The sequence below is a fragment of the Salvelinus sp. IW2-2015 genome, linkage group LG7 (genome assembly GCF_002910315.2).
Source record: "Salvelinus sp. IW2-2015 linkage group LG7, ASM291031v2, whole genome shotgun sequence".
Lineage (NCBI taxonomy): Eukaryota > Metazoa > Chordata > Actinopteri > Salmoniformes > Salmonidae > Salvelinus > Salvelinus sp. IW2-2015.
In genome coordinates, this window is record NC_036847.1 from 28,059,515 (window position 1) to 28,083,582 (window position 24,068).

The window sequence follows — 24,068 nt, forward strand, 5'->3', positions numbered from 1 at the left end:
TACATATTGAGTAAAGCTTAGTGGGGACACAGCAGCAGACGTCCCTCTCTCCACACTGTCACTATTGTTTATGCTGACCCTTATTCAACAGTTACTTCCTTGTATTGTTGCCTCATGAGCTGTTGGCAGTGTGGGAGTTTGCTCACAGCTACTTTAAGGCTCCATTGACTGTAAACAGCCGGAAGCAGTCTTCTAGGTTGAGTCACCCTGTTCTTATCCAGCTGGTGTTTCCTTCTCTTGGCCCCGCAGGTCTCGACAGCTAGAGCTGGAGGACAAACAGAGCACGCTAGAGATGGAGCTGAGACAATACGAGCTGGATGGTAAGTTAGCCTACACAAACAGTTTATTTTCTTTATATTCATGATGTTCACTGTATTTCAATGTGAAACACAGACCGAAACGTTGCATTTGTGTCAGTAACCACGTTTCCATCCAGTTTTTATGCGATTAAAGTCATACAATATAAAATAAATCACAAGAGCTGTGATGGAAACAGGAAGTTTCGGTACAATTTTATAAAAGCAGACAGATAATTTGTTCGTTCAACATGGTGGGATCTTTTTTGTGTAAAAATGTACTATGCGAGACATGGCAGTGTAAATGCCTTTATGCGCAAATATTTATATAATAAGCATTATATCGAAGTAAACTTGGAGTCACACGATGACATGGTGTGTGGTCCTCACACTATGACTCGGAAAACCATGCAGTTTAAATTAGGCTACAGATTAAATAAGTTATGATGAACTTCACAGTGGCTCCCGAGTGGCGCTGTGGTCTAAGGCACTGCATCTCACCAAGGTTGTATCACATCCGGCCGTGATTGGGAGTCCCATAGGGCTGCGCACAATAGGCCCAGCGTTATCCGGGTTTCTTCGGGGTAGGATGTCATTGTAAATAAGAATTAGTTTTTAACTGACTTGCATAGTTAAATAAAGGTTCAATCAAATAAAAAACAGTGGTGAAACTGCATGGTATGAGCTTGATGCCCCTTTCCAATCAGTGTTGAATGTCTTATTTTGGTGACGTGATGATCGATGCTTGACTACCGTTTTGACAGTCATAATTCATAATCTCATCATGTCGTTTCCATATGTTTGATGTGTTTGATACCGTTCCATATATTCCATTCCAGCCATTACAATAAGCCTGTCCTCCTATAGCTCCTCCCACCAGCCTCCACTGCCGCAGAGCCTACCTGCACTATCTGCCAGCTGTTGGCTAGAGCACATGTGCCATGACCAGAGTAGGCACATTTGCTATTTAACACACTGCTAGAGTAGAAAATGTGATAGAAACACATTGAACTTTAGATTTTTATTCGCTACATGAAAACTTACATTTTTTGTGCACTACATCGTCATGCACTGATTTTTTATCTGTAACAAGTCAGTTTTTTGGGAAATACACCACTAGTGGGAAAATGCACATATTTTCTTTATGCGGATTTGAGAATATTTGCATGAAAGTCTGTCGCCAATTGGATGGAAACCTAGCTACTGATAGCATTGTTGAAAGATCACTTATCGGGAGCAGCAAACAGTGTGCAGATAGACTTCTTTCTGTTCAGCTCCTGTTCAAAGTTTGTCATTTTCGTTCTGTCCGTGTCCACCCCAGATTCTGAGAAGACTGTGGAGCAGCAGGCAGAAGAGGAGCGTGTGCTGCAGGATATGCTGGAGGTGGTGGACATGAGGAACTCTCTGGTGGCCTTCCTAGACGAGAAGAGACTACAAGAGACGGAGACTGATGAGCAGCAGTCCACCTCGCTGCTAGAGGTCAAGAGACACCCTACAGCCTCAGCGGGGGCACAGGTGTACTGGGCGTGAGGGTGACTTGGACTGTAATATACACCAACTGTACAAAACATTAAGAACACCTCAGAACATACTACATTTGTTGGTGCATGGACTCTACAAGGTGTCAAAAGCGTTCCACAGGGATGCTGGCCCATGTTGACTCCAATGATTCCCACAGTTGTGTCAAAATTGGCTGGGTGGTGGAGCATTGCTGATACACACGGGAAACTGTTGAGCGTGAAAAACCCAGCAGCGTTGCGGTTCTTGACACACTCAAACCGGTGCGCCTGGCATCTACTACCATACCCTGTTCAAAGGCACTTAAATCTTTTATCTTGCCCATTCACCCTCTGAATGGCACACATAGACAATACATGTCTCAATTGTCTCAAGGCTTAAAAATCCTTCTATAACCTGACTACTCCCCTTCATCTACGCTGATTGAAGTGGATTTAACAAGTGTCATCAATAAGGGATCATAGCTTTCACCTGGATTCACCTGGTCAGTCTATGTCATGGAAAGAGTTCCTAATGTTTTGTACACTCAGTGTATATGCACAAACACACGTACAGGTACACCCACTGCCACACACACACATACACACACACACACATGAATACATGTGCAGTTACATACCCACTTAAATATATTAGTAGAGACTTGCTGCTTACAGACACACCCATAACGTTGCATTTGCGAAGCCAAAGATTGGTGAAGGTATTTCTCAACAAGTGTTGTGCTCAGTGTTGAGGCACAGTATACTGACCAGAGGCAACGACACAGACCCTGGCCTGGAGAACTGGCTGTCCTTCCTGGCCTGTCCCCATGGGCAGTCCATCCGCAGTCAAGGCAGCCATGCTCCAGCAGCAGCCCCCGGATAGAGAGACCACCACAGCCAGCTGAACTCACACCAACCTCACTGAGGACCTGCTGACAATACAAAGCCAAGGACCCAAAGTCGCATGTTCTTAACACATGGTGGATTGTGGAGATATTATATTCTGTGGGTTGGACAGTATTGTTTCAAATGGATTCTGGATTCATGTTCATTTATTTTGGTAAACCTAAATCAGCTAGTTCTGCTAAGCACAAAGGTAATGAGATTATCGCAATTCTACTTTTGTATAATGTAGTGACAAAATTAGATATAATACAAAAAAAATTGTCGTTTGAGATTGGACCATAAAAATGTGTTTTGAAATGTCCTTATTTTCCATGAAAACATACATGAAATAAGTTGCAAAATGAACAGGAAATATAGTCGAGGTGTTGACAAGGTTATTAATAATGATTTTTAATTGAAATAATAATTGTGTCCTTCAAACTTTGCTTTCTTCAAAGAATCCTCCATTTGCAGCAATTACAGCCTTGCAGACCTTTGGCATTCTAGTTGTCAATTTGTTGAGGTAATCTGAAGAGATTTCAACCCATGCTTCCTGAAGCACCTCCCACAAGTTGAATTGGCTTGATGGGCACTTCTTACGTACCATACGGTCAAGCTGCTCCCACAACAGCTCAATAGGGTTGAGATCCGGTGACTGTGTTGGCCACTCCATTATAGACAGAATACCAGCTGACTGCTTCTTCCGTAAATAGTTATTGCTTAGTTTAGAGCTGTGCTTTGGGTCATTGTCCTGTTGTAGGAATAAATTGGCTCCAATTAAGCGCCGTTCACAGGGTATGGCATGGCGTTGCAAAATGGAGTGATAGCCTTCCTTCTTCAAGATCCCTTTTACCCTGTACAAATCTTCTACTTTACCACCACCAAAGCACCCCCAGACCATCACATTGCCTCCACCATGCTTGACAGATGGCGTCAAGCACTCCTCCAGCATCTTTTCATTTTTTCTGCGTCTCACGCATGTTCTTCTTTGTGATCCGAACACTTCAAACTTAGATTAGTCTGTCCATAACACTTTTTTCCAATCTTTCTCTGTCCAGTGTCCGTGTTCTTTTGCCCATCTTAATCTTTTATTTTTATTGGCCAGTCTGAGATATGGCTTTTTCTTTGCAACTCTGCTTAGAAGGCCAGTATCTTGCCTCTTCACTGTTGACGTTGAGACTGGTGTTTGTGGGTACTATTTAATGAAGCTGCCAGTTGAGGACTTGTGAGGCATCTGTTTCTCAAACTAGACACTCTAATGTACTTGTCCTCTTGCTCAGTTGTGCACCAGGCCTCCCACTCCTTTTTCTATTCTGGTTAGAGCCAGTTTGCACTGTTCTGTGAAGGGAGTAGTACACAGCGTTGTATGAGATCTTCAGTTTCTTGGCAATTTCTCGCATGGAATAGCCTTAATTTCTCAGAACAAGAATAGACTGACAAGTTTCAGAAGAAAGTTATTTGTTTCCGGCCATTTTGACCCTGTAATCGAACCCACAAATGCTGATGCTCCAGATTCTCAACTAGTCTAAAGAAGGACAGTTTTATTGCTTCTTTAATCAGCACAACAGTTTTAGTGTGTTTTCAGTGCTAACATAACTGCAAAAGGGTTTTCTAATGATCAATTAGCCTTTTAAAATGATAAACTTGGATTAGCTAACAGAACGTGCCATTGGAACACAGGAGTGATTGTTGCTGATAATGGGCCTCTGTACGCCTATGTAGATATTCCATTAAAAATCAGCCGTTTCCAGCTACAATAGTCATTTACAACATTAACAATGTCTTCACTGTATTTCTGATCAATTTGATGTTATTTTAATGGACAAAAAAGTTATTTAAAAAACAAGGACATTTCTAAGTGACCCCAAACTTTTGAATGGTTGTGTGTGTATGTGTGTGTGTGTATATATAATATATTATTATATATTATATATATGCAGTTAATGTGATTTTTCCAGTTTTTTTTAATGATATTTCCACACTGATGTCAAAATTACACATTGAAATTATGAAATGATAGTGCCCTTTTTGTGTAAGAGCTGTTTGAAAAACAGGACGGTAGCTCTTAAGGAACAGGGTTGGCGAGCCCTTGTCTAGACGATGCTATCCACCAATCAGGGCTATGTATGTAAATATATTTGTATCAAACATTTGTATCAACACGATCAGACTGAGCATATATTAAAAAAAAAATATTATATTCATGAAATAAAAACAGTGATTTTATTACACGTACAGTAATGATAAAAAAAAAATAATAACATTAAGACTGCATGGGGGCTTTAAATATATGATATTATTACTATATATATTATTATTTTTACTTCGTTAGCACTTTTCAGTGGCTCATGTTGTGGATTGCTTTGCATGTTACATTGATAGTTGATGTTATTCTCCCGAGTGGCGCAGTTTTTTTATTTTATTTATTTAACCTTTATTTAGCCAGGTAGGCTAGTTGAGAACAAGTTCTCATTTGCAACTGCGACCTGGCCAAGATAAAGCAAAGCAGTTCGACACATACAACAACACAGAGTTACACATGGAATAAACAAACATACAATCAATAATACAGTATAAAAACTCTATATACAGCATGTGCAAATGAGGTAGGATAAGAGAGGTAAGGCAATAAATAGGCCATGGTGGCAAAGTAATTACAATATAGCAGTGGTCTAAGTCATTGCATCTCAGTGCTAGAGGCGTCACTATAGACACCCTGGTTCAAATCCAGGCTGTGTCACAACCGGCTGTAATTGGGAGTCCCATAGGGCGGCGCACAATTGGCCCAGTGTCGTCTGGGTTTGGCTGGTGTAGGCCGTCATTGTAAATTAGAATTTGTTCTTAACTGCCTTGTCTAGGTAAATAAAAAATAAATAAAATATTCTCAGGGGTTAATGGTGCTCTCTAGGAATCCATGTTGGATGGATTTTATATATTGGTCACTTCGTGGATATCTGTGGTACTAAGACTCAATTCTGACCCTTTTTCCAATAATTCGTTTTTGACCAATATTTTTTAGAGCTGATCTGATTGGTCAAAAGATCAGAATTTGTCTGCCTGTCTAAACGCAGCCTATGATAGTGTATGGGTGAAATACATTCTGAAGTGACCGGGTATTTTTTTGTTGTTGACTATAACCATTAGCCATCATTTGTCATTTGCAAATCTCTGTAAATAAATATATGTTAACAGTATGGCCAAGTTTAATACAGGGAAAACTGTTGTGAGTGAGACCCGGCCTTAGGCCTATGTATCTTATTATGCTGCCAGGACAGTACTTTGCAGAAAATCAAATAAAGATAATGCAGTTTCAGCTCCTTTTACTAAGGGCTCTATGTATCGCTGAAGCGTTGATAGAAATGTAAAGGTAATTTCCGATTTAGCAACGTTTGCCGTGAATGCAGTCTCCGCTAACGCGGGAACCTTGCCTTTAAATGTCAATCATGCTGTAATGCTGAACTTCCACACAATACAGATTGAATAGACTAGAACCCTTAGTTATTAGATTATACTTACAGTATTGGAGTTGTTTGCTGTATAAGACGTGTGTTGACTGTTTTTCCATCATGTTTCCATGTTTTGTTGTTGGTCCTAATGGTTACCACTAGAGAGCATACATACATTGTGTGACAGAGTTTGTAGAGACGTGACTTCACAAATTGCCCATGAACTATAAATTCAGCGAGTGTTGGCTGTAATCTACAGTTTATTCTGATGGCACTGGCATTGAATTGACTTTCAAGACATAATGTAGTATAAAGAAGTATTGTATTTTGTTTCACAGCAAATTGAACATGCTCAGTGATGCCTGCTAGCAGTGCAAAACAACTATATCCAGCCTCTTGGACTCTTTTTAATAACCTGAATATAATACTGGAAGTAATAAAAGAGGTTATGCCACCTACTGAAGGAGCTGGTCCTCTGAGGTGCAGAGGTGAGCTCAAAGTGGACCAACTCACTTAGCCACACAACACGAGCACCCTGCAGAGAAATAGGCCTCTTATTAAAGTGTTATGCAAATGTCTCCACTCTCTGCAACCAAACTAAATGAACCGACCTGAAGCCTTAATGAGTTAGATGCTCAATTATTGTATAATCATGTGCCAGATTCACCAAGGATGCGTTTACACAGGCAACCCAATTCTGATCTTTTGCCCAATTATTGGCATAATGTTGATTTGATTGGCCAAAAGAGTTGATCTGATTGATCAAAAGACAAATTATTGGAAAAAGATCCAAATTGGGTTGCCTGTGTAAACGCAGCCTAATTGATGCCAAACAAAGCCCCATTTGCAGGCCAAACAAAGATGGCAGGTGAAGCATTATACTACAAATGTTTCTTTATTATTATAACCTTTATTGCTAATTGTCTCTCCTTGCAAAATCATGTACATTTACCAAGGTGCATTTCCTACATGTACCTATTTTTCTAATCTCATGCAGGTTGTATTAGTATAAATATGAACCCTCATCCTCTATATTTATTATTCAGCAAAGGGAGAAGAGGTCATGAGATTAATTTGATGTTAACAGGAACCCTTGATTACAGTGCTTGCGTACAACACTTACAATATACATTACCTGGCCAAAGTTACAAAGGGTCCTCCAAAGTATTAACCTTGGGCTCTAAGTATGAATGGGTGAGTATGGCAAGCTGGGCAAGTGCGTATGATGCCATCTTGGAAATCTGGGCAAGGGAGGATGCAAAACGTTCCAAAAATGTTATGACAATTTCACAATATGAGGTCGACATAACACTGAAATTGTGAAAATTATGATACACAAAAAGGGTAAGAGCTGTTTGAAAAAAATGGCTGTAATTTCAGCCTGTTCAGGTGGGATGGAGTTCTTGACCCAGATCATGACATCACAATATGATCTGATTATAATAGACCAATGACTTTTTCATCTGCCAATCAGAACGGTGTATGTAAATATCTTCAAATGTGTTTCCTAACACCCACACGATAAGACTGAGCATTTGAATGGCCAAAATAGGCTAAGTGAAATAAATGAAACAAAATATATGCTGGAGTTATTTTCATTAAATAAATACACAGTGGATATATTATGCATACATTGATGATTTTAAAACACAATTTAGGGACTGCATTGGGACTTTAAGCATAGTTTACTAGTACACAAGTGATGGTCATTTTTGAGTCAGTGTTATTAGGTACAGATGAGCTCTAGAATGGACCTTTGGTTTGATTGTCAGTGAGGTTGTACAACAGATTTATTTTAGGGTGAACTTCTTCGTCAGGTCTTGGGTAACTTGGTATGGCTTGAGTGTGAGCCCTTCAGCTGAGGTGAGCTCAGTACAGGATAATACTGTACCCTCATCATTATTATCATGTAACAGCTCTTCAGTACACATCTCTGCAACCAAGTACTCATCTCTGCAACCAAGGTTAAACCTATATACAGGTGGCCATGGTTGTATGAGGGCCAGCTTGGGAATTTAGCCAGGACACTGGGGTTAACACCCCTACTCTTACAATAAGTTCCATGGGATCTTTAGTGACTACAGATAGTTAGGACACCCTTTTAACGTCCCATCCGAAAGAGGGCACCCCTACACAGGGAAATATCCCCAATCACTGCCCTGGGGGAGTGGGATATTTCTTTTTGACGAGAGAAAAGAGTGCCTCCTACTGGCCCTCCAACACCAATTCCAGCAGCATCTGGTCTCCCTTCCAGGGAACAACCCTGCTTAGCTTCAGAGGCAAGCCAGCAGCAGGATGCAGGGTGGTATGCTGCCGGGAAAATACATACTTAGCTTCCAGTCAATGTCTCTATACCAAGTTGAGAGTCTCATCTTTCAGATACAATTGGAACGGATTTGATAGCCCATAGCGTTCCAAAGTGTCTCTTTTCAATCATTACCAATTTGGGGTAAAAAAATATATATGTTGCTGCTTTTAGGGTTAAAGTGTGTTAAACCGAGTTCTGATGTTGAACAGGAAAGAAACAATGGTTAATATGTGTTATAATCATTGCATAGAAATGTGATGGTATGCCTTGTTTTCCTTACATGACTAATTGATGCTGTGTTTGACATTGCTTCTCCTTTGTCATTGCATAGTGCTATGACAAGTTGTCAAATGATCCGTACCGGATAAGCCTATGAGAGATTAATGTATACTATAAACCTGTGAAGGGTCAAGGGCATGAAGGAGTCCTTCACATCTGCAATATGCTGTTATAATCCAGTGTGGTCATTAACAATTTGCATCCTGTTTCTTGTGAGTGCTGTGCTTGCATTGTGGTGTTGTGTGAGCACATAGGCTATGGCTAGCTGTAAAGCTTGATATATAATTTATAATTATCAAATAATACTTACTGATATTCAATGTCTAACAGTAATATTAATGTTTGCCAAATCAACATGCATTGAGAGCATGCATAAACCCATTGCAATTTGGCTATGCAGTGCCATTTTCAGTATTCTGCATGTGTATGAAAAGTATAGATGAATGCATCAACAGTAAAATACTAAACATACATTTGCATGATGTCACCCTGATGAAAAGTAATAAATCCTATTCGTATTTCAATGAATAGGCTACTGCACATGTTGGTCTGGTAATACAAATGTATAGATCAAAGATACAATCTGTAATTGTAACAGCATGACCCTGCCACTTTGTTTGGTAAACTGATGGATAGAAAAGTAACCAATTTGACAAAAATGATCCCATTATTTGTTGTTCAACACCAGCACGATGTTAGAGAGACAGGACATAATGTTGACTACAGTCTGCACTTCTCTCTCAATCAATAAATGAACAACCGTGAGATCTCGGCCCCTCCCCATTAAACAGGGATTTAACCACGGGATGCTGACCAGACCGTACACGTCGCGTGCGCGAGCGTCGCAAAATAAATGTAGAAATCCATGTTATTCAATTATTGCACCCACACTGCTCGCGCGCGCCAACGAGCGTCTGCGACGCCAAGGACTAAAATAGAAGTCATTCCTATTTCTGACGCAGATCACGCTGAAAAGCCTGCCTCTCCCATCTCCTCATTGGTTTATAGAAGCAGGTACCCACGTGGGTGATTGAAAGACGAACTTTGTTGCCGGTTGTCGTGGTAATACAATGAAAGTATAGATGCGATCACCGTATAAACCTGGAAGGAGGAGAGATGACTAGAAACTATTCGGTTGGCCGTTTTATGTGTGGATTAATTGTCAGAGTAGAGGTCCTTGTGCATTTCAGGTAAAATAACAACTCAATGTTTATATCCCAGGACAAATTAGCTAGCAACAGCAAGCTAGCTAAATAGGACAAATTAAAGTTAGCTAGCAAGTGCAAGCTAACTAGCTAAATTGCCATACATGTATAATGCTTTTAGACCTGTCCCCAAATTAATGTCATTGGTTCAGAGTTTGTTTTGATATTTTAACCTGCGTGTCGTGATCGCGTTTGGTGTAGGGGGACAAAATACATTTATGCACGATAGCGCACGCGCGCAGCTGGTTTGGGTTCCTAAAACCTGAAAAATATTATTATTTCCGTGGCTGCCGACAGTAATCTGTCCAGTCTTCAACGAGTTTTTGGCAGGAGAGTCAGAGAATAGCTACCTACATCACCTACAGCAGCCTCACAGGAAAGAGAAATCAGCTACGCCCGTGTAAACTGCTTTTAGGGTATATATAGGCCTATCTCATTCATTCAAAAGTCGGTCCATCAGTGCTTCTCGGTCTGAATTGAAGGATTGTAGCCACATCCTATGATATAGTTGCTTTTTTTATTTTAAAAAGGTAATTTCTACAAGCAACTTTTTAGCCTAATTTCTAAGCTATTCTGCGCTGGATGACATTCAGATTCTGAAAAAAGTCCATAACCCTACAACTAAATTTAAATAATGTAGCTTATCTGTAAATATATTTTTGAGATTGTTTTACAATCAGAATCGTGGAAAATAATATCATTTTTAACAGGCTAATTCGAGTGATTGCGCAGGGAATGCAGCAGCCAATTTGGTCCCTCCGGGGGCTTTGTGTATAGAACCATAGGAAAAAAACACTGGACCAGTTTTTAAACGTCTAACAATCTGAGAATTGTCTTTAAAATTTAAACTAGCCTGAAGTGATGATCAAAATATGAAAAAATATCTAAACGATGTTGTACTTCTTCTGAACTATGGATAGCTACACTTGAACACGGTATCCCGGAATGTATTTTCCTCTGGGGAAAATAGTCTATTCTATTCAGTTGTGTCTAGCCTAGGCTATTGCACGTGTCTGAAGCTACCATCTATGCTATGATGTGGTATTCTTCTTCTCTGCTCTGCACCTGGATGATTTGATCTGGATATGCATATGAATCTGGATTTACTCTATATGCACATTGATCTGGATTACTGAATATGCACAATCATCTGGATTTACTCTATATGCACATTGATCTGGATTACTGAATATGCACAATCATCTGGATTTACTCTATATGCACATTGATCTAGATTACTGAATATGATCCACTGCTGAGTTGCATTTTCTGCTGCTTGTGGTGTAGATTGACAACAGATTGATAACATAATGACAGCACATTGATGTGGGTAGAGAGAGATATACACTATAATATCAGAGAGATAAGTAATTAGCCATGACAGGTTGCTGTGGAAGAGAGACTGAGCTGGTGTCACGCCCTGACCATAGTTTGCTTTGTATGTTTTATGTTTTGTTTGGTCAGGGTGTGATCTGAGTGGGCATTCTATGTTGTATGTCTAGTTTGTCTGTTTCTGTGTTTGGCCTGATATGGTTCTCAATCAGAGGCAGGTGTTAGTCGTTGTCTCTGATTGGGAACCATATTTAGGTAGCCTGTTTTGTCGTTGTGGGTGATTGTCTATGTCTATGTTAGTTGCATGTGTCTGCACTTGTTGATCTATTGCGTCACGTTCGTTTTGTTTTGTAAGTTTTTCCAGTGTTCTTCGTTAATAAATAGAAGAATGTATTCACTTCACGCTGCGCCTTGGTCCTCCTCTCTTCCACATTACGACGAACGTGACAGCTGGACCAGACAGGTACAGAGCTGGTAGGTAGCCTAGTTTGCTGGGGAAGAATGTGATTCAATGTTTTACTGTAGTTATACAATTATTTGACTATAATAGTTTCTTTGGATAAAAGTGCCAGCTAAATGACATATTAATTGTCAGTTATAACCGACAGTGATTCATTGTGTTTTTCCTTTTCTATGAAAGTTTTTTGACTGTTTGGATATCCATGATGAAGCCTATGTTGAAGCATAGGAGGATGAGGCAGTGGTGCTTAACTGCTTCAACCTTTCAAGATGTTTCTCTTGGCTTTCAATCTTGGTTGTTTTGTTACCATCTTCAGGATGTGGTTTTTCTTCAGCTACACTTTATTTCCCAAAGTCTGTTTTACATGAAAAAATGTGAATTGTTAATTCTGTCAAGAACACTAGACATGTTCCATCAATTCTTTAATCCTTGGCTTGGTTGGCTTGTTACGCTGTGACTGTTCCTGGCAAGGTCAGGGTCTACATATCAGGAGTCAGTAATCTCTTACATAAGGGAAATGATGCCAAGGAAATGATGCCCATAAGACCACAGGGTAACTTGGCTGCCCCATCTATAAACTAGGCCTACCATAGTTTAATCTTTTCCAATTACCATTGTATGTGTCCTTCTCTCAATCAGCTAACTAATGATTGATCAGCCCTGTTAGACAGACGGACAGTTCTGTAAGACTGTCTGGCATTTATGGTGTGCTGTACACGGGCCAATGGAATACAGTTCTGTGTTACCTGTTAGCTGCAGACTGGCTTAGAGCAAAGGTGACTTCATCGGTCGGTCTGTCTGTCTGTCTGTCTGTCTGTCTGTCTGCCAGACAAAGTCAGTTGTCTAGTCCGTGTCCACCAGGCGCCATACTGTGAGCTATGTGCTAATGTGATGACAATACTGGTGACTGACCTTCATGTCTTCTTTCTCATGACTCTGGGATTTCATTTAATAATCCAAGAGGACATTGTGAGAGTGTATGGGTGTAGATGCAGAGAGGATTATTATCGATTTTCGTAATAGCACTTCAGAACACACAGTATGTGAGTAGAAATCTAGGCAACACTCCTCCCATAGCCTATGAGATGGAAGTATAATTATCTCTGAAAACTGGTGTTTAATAACATTCCTCTCTTTTCTTCCCATTGTTACAGAATGAAGCAGACATGGGTAGTAAAGAAGCCGACTTTGACTGGAAAAAGACCACTGACAACATCCAGGTGGTGTTTGACTTCATGGAGGTGCTTGGATCGTAAGTAAAGCCCACACCTGACCAACCTACCATAGGACCATAGGACCCCCCACCTACCATAGGACCATAGGACCCCCCACCTACCATAGGACCATTGAACCCCCAACCTACCATAGGACCCCTCATCTACCATAGGACCCCCTTCAACCTACCAACCTACCATAGGACCATAGGACCCCCATCTACCATAGGACCATAGGACCCCCCACCTACCATAGGACCCCTCACCTACCATAGGACCCCCACCTACCATAGGACCTATGGACCCCCCCACCTACCATAGGACCATAGGACCCCCCACCTACCATAGGACCATAGGAACCCTCAACTACCATAGGATCCCTCACCTACCATAGGACCCCTCACCTACCATAGGACCCCCCACCTACCATAGGACCATAGGACCCTCCACCTACCATAGGACCATTGAACCCCAACCTACCATAGGACCCCTCACCTACCATAGGACCCCCACCTACCATAGGACCATAGGACCCCCACCTACCATAGGACCATAGGACCCCCCACCTACCATAGGACCCCTCACCACCATAGGATCCCTCACCTACCATAGGACCCCCACCTACCATAGGACCATAGGACCCCCCCACCTACCATAGGACCATAGAACCCCCCATACCATAGGACCATAGGACATCTCACATACCATAGGATCCCTCACCTACTATAGGACCCCTCACTACCATAGGACCCCCCACCTACCATAGGACCATAGGACCCCCACCTACCATAGGATCCCTCACCTACCATAGGACCCCCCACCTACCATAGGACCATAGGACCATAGGGCCCCCACCTACCATAGGACCATTTTCACTGCCTAATTAGAACATGCATCTCAGGAAAAAAGAGTGCAAAGACGCTTTGCAAAGACATGACTAGTTGAACATCTGGAAAGGATCTGCTAAAATGTTTCTCTTTTTGTAAGCCCTTTGTTTTGTTTTGAGTTACATTTGACCTCATTGGGGAAAGAGAGGCCCTCATATCCACTGGCTGAGGTGGTGGTAGGATTATGCAGTAGGTTTGATTGGTTTGCATGAAACCTACTTTATTGGTGTCTTATAGACAAGTCACTCTGGCAGCACTGAAGGTATCAGTCCTAGACCTCGTGATGGCGTCAGGTGATCATTAAAACGACTAAAAGCAGTCCTCAATGGAGCTATATTTAGCTTGAGATTCATTGAGATTTTGATTTCTTTGGTACAATCTTGGCAAACAGTGAGAAGCCCACAAGATTCCATAGGAACTTTTCAAATAGTTTTTTCAGAGGTTTTTGATGGTGTTGTAGAAAATGTGTTTTATTGTAACTAAGTCATTTGAGTAAGCACAACTATGCAGTTTCAAAAGCTTTAGATCGTAAATAGTAATGCAACAAAAACTACAGTGCCTTCAGAAAGGATTCACACCCCTTTACTTTTTCCACATTTTGTTTTGGAAAAATTAAACATTTACTAAATTGAGATTTTGTGTCGCTGGTCTACACATAATACCACATCATTTCAATGTGGAATTTTGTTTGTAGAAAATGTTCGAAATGAATACAACATTAAAAGCCGAAATGTCTTGAGTCAATAAGTACATAACCCCTTTGTCATGGCAAGCTTAAATAAGTTCAGGAGTAAAAATGTGCTTAACAAATCACAAAATAAGTTGCATGGACTCATTCCATGTTCAATAATAGTGATTAACATGATTTTTCAATAATCATCTCTGTACCCCACACATGCAATTATCAGTAAGTTCCCTCAGTTGAGTAGTGAATTTCAATCACAGATTCAACCACAAAGACCAGGAAGGTTTTTCAATGCCTCGCAAAGATGGCCACCGATTGGTAGATGTAAAAAATTTAACAGCAGATGCTGAATATCCTTTTGAGCATGGTGAAGTTATTAATTAGGCTTTGAATGGTGTAGCAATACACCCAGTCACTACAAAGATACAGGCGTCCTTCCTAACTCAGTTGCTGGAGAGGAAGGAAACTGCGCAGGTATTTCACCATGAGGCCAATGGTGATTTTAAAACAGTTACAGTTTAATGGTTGTGATATGAGAGAACTGAGGATGGATCAACAACATTGTAATTACTCCACAATACTAACCAAAATTATAGAGTGAAAAGAAGGAAGCCTGTAAAGAATACAAATATTCCAAAATATGCATCCTGTTTTCAACATGGCAATTAATTCAAACTGCAAAACGTGTGGCAAAGAAATCAACTTTCTGTCCTGAATACAAAGCGTTGTGTTTGGGGGCAAATCCAACACAACACAACACTGAATACCACTCTWMATATTTTCAAGCATGGTGGTGGGCAGTGGTGTAAAAAGTACCCAAATGTCATACTTGAGTAAAAGTAAAGATACCTTAATAGAAAATGACTCAAGTAAAAGTGAAAGTCACCCAGTAAAATACTACTTGAGTAAAAGTCTAAAAGTATTTGGTTTTAAATATAGTTAACTATCAAAAGTAAATGTAATTGCTAAAATGTACTTAAGTATCAAAAGTAAAAGTATAAATAATTTCAAATTCCTTATATTAAGCAAACGGATATTTACGGATATTTACGGATAGCCAGAGGCACACTCCAACACTCAAGACATCATTTACAAATGTGTGTGAATTAGAACATTTTCATTTCCTGCATAGCATTCCGAATGTATCAAGTAGTTTTAGGTGTCTTTGAAAATGTTAATTATTTAATTAGCATACACACTATATTTGATGATAAATATATCAGCATAACCTTTCACGAGTATCAATCCCGGATCCGGGAGCACCCCCCACCCCCCACACACTGATTAGCATAGCTAGCATAGCTTCACAAGTAGATAGTAGCATCTAAATATCATTAAATCACAAGTCCAAGCCACCTAATGAAAGATACAAATCTTGTGAATAAAGCCACCATTTCAGATTTTTAAAATGTTTTACAGGGAAGACACAATATGTAAATCTATTAGCTAAMCACGTTAGCAAAATACACCACTATTCTAACTCCATCAGTTTCTTACTCCTTCAGGTGCTATCACCAATTCGGCTCAACTAAGATATTGATAGCCAATAACCTATCAAAAAAAMCATCAGATGACAGTCTGATAACATATTCATGGTATAGGATAGTTTTTGTTAGAAAAAAGTGCATATTTCAGGTAGAAATCACAGTTTACAATTGCACCGACCATCACAAATYGACTAGAATTACTAGATAGAGCAACGTGTATGACCAATTTACTCATCATAAAACATTTCATAARAATAGACAAAGCATAGCAATGGAAAGACCCAGTTCTTGTGATTTCAGACCATATTTCAGATTTTCTAAGCGTTTACAGCGAAAACACAATAAATCGATAAGTTAGCATACCACATGTGAAAACGTTACAAGAGCATCGATTCCAGCCAAAGAGCGCGATAACGTAATCACCGCCAAAATATATTAATTTTTTCACTAACCTTCTCAGAATTCTTCCGATGACACTCCTGTAACATCCTTTTACAATATACATATACAGTTTGTCGAAAAGGTGCTATATTAGCATACAAAACCGTGGTTACACAATAAAAATACTAGGAAATCAAGCCTCAATATGTCTGACGTCATCTATCAGAGTGATCTAGTTTAATTGAAAGCTAATCTATACTTGACTAAAAAATACAGGGTTGACAGCAATCGAAAGACAAATTAGTTCTTAATGCAACCGCTGATTTACATTTTAAAAATTATCCTTACTTTTTCAATACAGGGTTGGCCAAGTGAAGCTATACCAAACAAATGGCGAAATATGCGTTTAAAATATTTCGACAGAAACACGATTTATCATTTTAAATATTGCTTACTTTGAGCTGCTTCTTCCATCAGATTCTTGGGCAATGTATCCTTTCTATGTTATAAACGTCTTTTGGTCGATAGATGTCCTCTGTCCTTCGAAATGTCCACCACCAACGACCGACACCTAAAACGTGTCCAAACTTTCAGAGTGCACGACAAATAAATTCCTCAGAATCGCACTAAACGGATATAAATTGATATAAAACGGTTCAAATTCACTACATTATGATGTTTTTAACAAACTATAACGACTGAAAACATGACGGAGAAATATTGCTGGTTAGAAAACGATTTGGAACGAGGCAGGTCCGATGGCCTCACGCTTGAGGCGCACGTTGAGAAAGGGGGGTCTCTGTACATTTTGTCATTTATAATGGCTGTGAACGTCCCATCGATTTCATTGAAAACGTGATGACGTACAGACACCCAGAGGGAACGTAGGCAGTGGCGGTTTCTTCATAGCATTCACTGTGGCCTTATAAACAGACCCCAGATCAGAGGTAAAAATTTCTGAAATCTGAACCCTGTCATGAAAAGTGCTGTAGAAATTGTTCTGTACCACTCAGAGACAAAATTCCAACTTCTATAGAAACTAGAAGGTGTTTTCTATCCAATAATAACAATAATATGCATATTGTACGATCAAGAATTTAGCACGAGGCAGTTTAATTTGGAGACACAAATATGCTAATGCGGAACAGCACCCCCTATAGTTGCAAGAAGATAACAAATGACTGCAATCCCTACTGTACTTCCTTCCTATGTTCTATCATAAAGATCTATCTAGGGGAATTAGGGAGGTCCATTGGATTAGGCTTTATAAAGTTAAACCCACATGGCACCATCAACAAAAACAGACTGTTGTTACTCTCTGGTGTAGATATCATCCCTATCATGATCTTACCCTTATCATGGTTGGAAAATATTAACTTTATTTCAACAGTTAATGGTGTATTTTGTCTCACTTTTTGTGTTTTCAAACTGTGCGTGAGGAGAGTGTCTGACAACAAGCTTACTAATAGCTGCCTTGCATTCCAATGGATTGCCACGGATGATGTTTGATTGATAATACCCCTTGAAGGTCATAATGAGAATCATGGGATTCTCTGGGAGAATATGCAGTGGTTTTTGGAAAACATAAAGACGTCAGCATGTCTGACCTTGGTCCTGGGGCTCTGTGCACTACTGAGTTAATGAGACAATGTGAAATGATGTCATAATAACTCCACCTGCCTTCATGCAGTGAGACTTGTTCGGACTTGTATTGACTATTTTTAGGCTGCCGCAGTTGAAGCAATGTTTGCTAATTATCTTTCTAATCAAGTTAGGTAATGTAACCTAAACCTTGCAGTGCACTCATCTTGCACGTGTTCCTTAGACCGGCTTCAGTGGTGTAACTCAACAGAAAGGGGGCAGCACTTTTGCGGAACAGTATTTACTGTCAGTCAGACCCTCTCTCAAGGCTGTGTATGACCCTATGACCTGGTCGTTGCTTGGGACGGAGGTCTATCCATGCTGGCTGCACATTCTCAGTCCATCTACACCTAGAGCCTGCCTGCCACTGTTTCCATTGTGTAAGGGATAAACATGCTAATACAGTTGGCAGGACAGCTATTCTCAGACGATGCTGAAGATAGCTGGAAAACTGTACAGGACACAACATTGAGTGAGCCCTTAAGCCACTCAACCCCATCTAACACCTTAATAGGACCTTTTTCACAGTATTAACTTATGTTTTCTTGATATCACGCAGCTCTCTCCGATGTAATATCAAAGGGTGCATGTACTGGAGGCCACCTGATACAGATGTAGGATCTTAATTTGATCACCCTATTGCAGGATATTTGTTGTGTACTTGAGGTTTAAAAAGGCTTCTGAACTTTGTAATTTCCACTTTGAAATTTCAGATTTGATTTTCCATGACAAAAAAAAGAAACCTACAAAATCCATGAATTATAATCCACATAATAATTCACATTTCCTGTTGCTGCAGGACTATTTTCCTGCTGTAGCAAACTGTCTCAAATTAACATCCTACATCTGTACCTGAAGTGCAATAGAAACCATCAACAGTGTATTGCAAACATTTATAACCTACTGCAGGTCCATAAGAACTGTAGCCTACACCACAGCAAAAATAATTCATTTGTAAGAAATTACAGAAAAATAGAAAAAAAGGAATGTCAGAAAATTACATTTAATCTCATTTCACATATCACCTCAGTTTCATGACATCAATCAACTCCTATGAGTGCATGACCCACAGTGTCTTCCTAAAGGGCAAAGTGGATGAGTTTTTCTCAGCAAGAGACTTGATTATGTTTTCACAGATCCTGTGTAGTAATTGCACCATTATAATAGTTGAACTAACCCTTTGGCTATGTGTTTGTGTGTTCTCCCAGGGGGGCGTTCTCCGAGGTGTTCATGGTGAAGGAGAAGAAGACAGGCAAGCTGTTTGCCATAAAGTGTGTGAAGAAGAAGCAGAAGAGTATTCAGAATCTGGAGAATGAGATTGCCGTGTTGAGAAAGTAAGAGTTGCAAACTAGTTTTAATTCATTCCCCATTTCAACTGAATGAGTCATGACTTTAACTACTGTATGTTTCATTGTATTTTCATCTCACATGCTAAACATGATCTTCTCTCCCAGGATCAAACATGAAAACGTTGTTGGGTTGGAGGATGTCTATGAAAGTCGTCCTCATTTCTACCTTGTCATGCAGCTGCAAGTTCAATATGTTTTACCTTATAATACAGTAGAAGGGGGAAAATATAATGTTAATTATGTCCTGTAAAAACCCTTGAGTAGCCTACACACACCCCACAAATAATAGTTATTTCCACTTTTAATGACAGCCACAATGTTCTGCCTGTCAGAGTTTGGGATCAGACCGCAACTTAGCACTCAAGTCAAATGCAGAAGCATAATGCTGAATGTTCCCAACTTTGAGCCTGAACATGAGCAGAAGCTCATGGATAGAGTTTAGAGTTAGGCTGACTTGACTTAGTTGACTTAAACTCCTTTACCTCATGAGGGGCATATGACTGTGCTTGTACAGGCAGCCCAATTTCGATCTTTGTCCCACTAATTGGTATTTTGACCAATCAAATCATCTCTGAAAAATATCTGATGTGAAAAGATTGGATGTGATTGGTCAAAAGACCAATTAGTGGAAAAATATCAGAATTGGGCTGCCTGTGTAAATGCAGCCTTGGTCATCCAAACATTTTAGGCTGAGTAATGTTTCCATGCTTAGCTCATGGTTGGAGTTTAATGGTTGGAGTTTAAGATTAGGTTGAGCCAGCTTTAAGGGCTAATTGTTATCGGTTGTTGTTGTTGTTCTCCCAGTAGCGTTGCTGGGGGTGAACTGTTTGACGTATCCTGGACCGGGGGATGTACTCAGAGAAGGATGCCAGCAGGGTTGTTCAACAGGTGCTCCAGGCAGTACAATACCTCCATCAGAATGGCATCGTGCACCGCGACCTCAAGCCGGAGAACCTACTGTATTACAGCCAGGATGAGAACTCCAAGATCATGATCAGTGACTTTGGCCTGTCCAAGATGGAGGATAATGGTGTCATGTCCACAGCCTGCGGCACTTCAGGATATGTGGGTAAGGAAGGAGACATGTTTGGCCTTAAAGATAGTTAACTGTGTGAATGGGTGAGAAACTGGGTCAGAGGAAACACATTAAAAAACATAGGGGAGACAATAAGAATATAACAAAACCTACATAGTTAACCTATACCTATCATCTATCTGTCAAACACAGAGTATATAACACTAGTTGAGTTAAATTATCTGAACTTGGAGAATCGTTCTAACTTACTCTAATGTTTCCCAACCTCCAGCCCCTGAAGTTTTGGCCCAGAAACCCTACAGCAAGGCAGTGGACTGCTGGTCTATTGGAGTCATCACCTATATCCTGTGAGTACTGCTATCATTGAAGACCTCAGGATATGTATAGGCTACTGTAGTGAATAGTTGATTTCATGTAAAGACTATGTATGTCACCAGGTCTTTGCAGGCAAAAGTGCATTTGTTGTTCTCCAAGCTTGTTCATCTAATCAAGGGTTATTTTCAGAATGATGACTCGTTAGGATGATCAACGTGGTGGGGTTAGAGCTCCACCTTGTGGACATTTAACGATGACACACACACACACACACACACACACACACACACACACACACACACACAGTCTATAATTTCTTAATGACACATTTACACAGCATTATTATTTGGTGTCTCTAGGCTCTGTGGATATCCCCCTTTCTATGAGGACACTGAGACACAACTGTTCTCTAAGATCATGAATGCGCAGTACGAGTTTGACTCTCCCTTTTGGAATGACATCTCTGAATCAGCCAAAGATTTTATCCGTAACATGATGCATAAGAACCCTAAGATGCGCTTCACTACAAAGCAGGCTCTCAGGCATCCCTGGTGAGTGCCTTGATTAACAACATCAATTGCCTAGATCTGTTTTGTCTGTAACATCTACAACAACATGCACTCTGAGGTGTCCAGTGTGAGGTGTATTCAGGCTGGCCTGGAAACAGTTTCAGTTTCTATGACAGAAATGCCAGACTGAATTAATGAGTGATTTAGTCTGGATTTCCAGGCTAAAACCATCAGGAGATTACAATGTTCTTTTCTGTTGTCTCTCCTTCAGGATCATTGGAAAGATGGCACAGAGCCATGATATCTACCACTCAGTCAGTGAACAGACCCAGAGACATAAAGAGCCACCAGCCCCGTAAGATCAGCTAAAGCGAGCCAGCACACGCCCATACCCTCGCCGTGACAGGCAAACACACCTATCACTTTGAGCCTGCGAACCTTAATACGTAAGCACTAACCCTAACCCTGACTCCCATATTTACTTAAAAAGATGACTAGCCTCCATTCACTGTGCCTGAATTACCATTGAACAGTGTGGAATATCCAAGATTGTGGGGAATAGCCCAGATTTAAACCATCCTCTGTCTGTGTGACTATGTGATCTCTAATGGATGACTTCTTGGCCTCTCCTTGTTTTAGGTACAGGGTGATGGCCAACTGCAACGGCCAGGCTCTCCAGACTGGAGTGTGCTCTGTCATGTGAAGGGTCTATGGACGGTGCTTGCGTGAAAAACTTTTACTAGGTAGATATTTAAATACTACACATTAGATTGTATGTTACAGTGCTATACAGTCATTATTATTTGACCCTGCTGGTCATCTATGAACGTTTGAACATCTTGAAGAACGAGCTGGCCTTAATGGCCATGTGCTCTTATAATCTCCACCCGGCTCAGCCAGAAGAGGACTGGCCACCCCTCGGAACCTGGTTCCTCCCTAGGTTTCTTCCTAGGTTCCAGCCTTTCTAGGGAGTTTTTCCTAGCCACCGTGCTTCTACATCTGCATTGCTTGCTTTTGGGGGTTTTAGGCTGGGTTTCTGTATAAGCACTTTGTGACATCTGTTGATGTACAAAGGGCTTTATAACATTTATTTGATTGATTCATTGAATGTAATAATGCATCTTACAGGACATCTTCCTTATTAGATATGGATAATGTACATAACCTATTAGATATAGATAATCTCAACTCAAGGTGTTGTTCCATTTGACTAAGCGTATGTCTCTTCTCTGCAGGTCAGTCAGCTGACTTGGTCATGGCTGCTTTCTTTGTGTGGGCCAGCCCAGGCACTGTGACTGGCAAGTGGATTCTCAGGACGGTCAAGGGGGGCCAGTGAGATCCAGAATCMAAAGAATTCTGAACAGTGCCTAGAGAATTCACTGAACACACACATTCTGTACACCGCCAGATGCACATATACATACATGTATATTCACAAGGTATTCTATGATGTCCAGCATCCCTGGGAGGAGGAGCAATAACCTCACTAGGGACTGGGGGTTGTATGTATTATACCAAGGACAAAGAATTCGTCACATAAGAATTAGTGTTATAACCCCTGAAGAAGGAGGATGTCAGGGATGGTTTGTTTGCGTCATGATGATGCGATGTGGTGCCATGTTGTTTAAAGACAGGTAAAGAAGAACTAGGACTACTGTACATGAATAAAGCAAAGCCAGTTCAGAGTGTTTGTATCAGCTGATTTTTCGCCAATTGGATGACTCACTCTACCTTAATATGGCGATCTATTTAGTTGACCACGTTCTCCACACACATTCCCTGATGGCTTCGGCACGCAAGCCATACGCTGGGTTTTCTTGGTGACATGCTGTTGCTGTAACATGCATTACTCGCTATGCATGTCTGTTATCCCATCACCACCCCAGCCTCCATCTGTTTGGGTCTGCATTTGTTTCAGTCAGGGGGATTGGTATTGCTATACCGCACTCACTGCCTGTAGGTTATCATGATGGTAATGGTTTCGCTTTGATATAGACGGGTTGGCTGACAACGTCACGAAAAAGATGCACGCACATCGATGAGGCAGGAGGGCCGTGTGTTGTTATGATTCTGAATGGTCAGATAGCTAGCAACAATGACAAGAAGCTGCTATGTGGGGAATCCTAGGTGGTTCGTTTCAGCTGTCTTGTTTTGAGGTTTTTGACTGATGTCATGTCTCTGCTAATATAGCAAGCTAGCTAACTAACAACTGCAACGATGTGTTTGAGACAACAAGTGCTCATTGTGCAAATGTATTTATGTTTTAAATAAACATTGGAGAGGAAATATATGCTGAAGAAAAATATAAACACACCATACAACAATTTCAAAGATTTTACTGAGTTACAGTTCATACAGTATAAGGAAATCAGTCAATTGAAATAAATTCATTAGGCCCTAGTCTATGGATTTCACATGACTGGGAATACAGATGTACAGTTCATTCGGAAAGTATTCAGCAACTGCAACTGGATCCTGAACTTCCTAACGGGCTGCCCCCAGGTGGTAAGGGTAGGTAACAACACATCCACCACGCTGATCCTCAACTCAGGGGTGTGTGCTCAGTCCCCTCCTGTACTCCCTGTTCCCTCATGAATGCATGGTCAGGGACGACTCCAACACCATCATTAAATTTGCCGATGACACAACAGTGGTAGGCATGATCACCAACAACGATGAGACAGACTATAGGGAGGAGGTCAGAGACCTGGCCATGTGGTGCCAGGACAACAACCTCTCCCTCAACGTGATCAAAACAAAGGAGATGATTGTGGACTACAGGAAAAATAGGACTGAGCACACCCCCATTCTCATCGACGGGGCTGCAGTGGAGCAGGTTGAGAGCTTCAAGTTC

At 40.7% G+C, this 24,068-nt stretch overlaps 1 protein-coding gene and 1 pseudogene across 2 annotated transcripts in view; both read left to right on the forward strand.

Moving 5' to 3' along the window:
- The window catches only part of LOC111966756 (F-actin-monooxygenase mical1), a 53,333-nt gene extending 47,340 nt beyond the window's left edge, over positions 1-5,993 (forward strand). For both annotated transcript variants that reach the window (XM_023991666.2, XM_023991667.2), the window contains exons 25-26: positions 250-320; positions 1,618-5,993. In XM_023991666.2, coding sequence (XP_023847434.1) covers positions 250-320; positions 1,618-1,826 — 280 coding nt within the window. In that variant the 3' untranslated portion in view covers positions 1,827-5,993. The remainder of the gene's footprint in view (positions 1-249; positions 321-1,617) is intronic.
- Positions 5,994-12,876: 6,883 nt separating this feature from the next.
- On the forward strand, positions 12,877-23,487 carry LOC111966121 (calcium/calmodulin-dependent protein kinase type 1G-like; annotated as a pseudogene).
- The last annotated feature ends 581 nt before the right edge of the window (positions 23,488-24,068 follow it).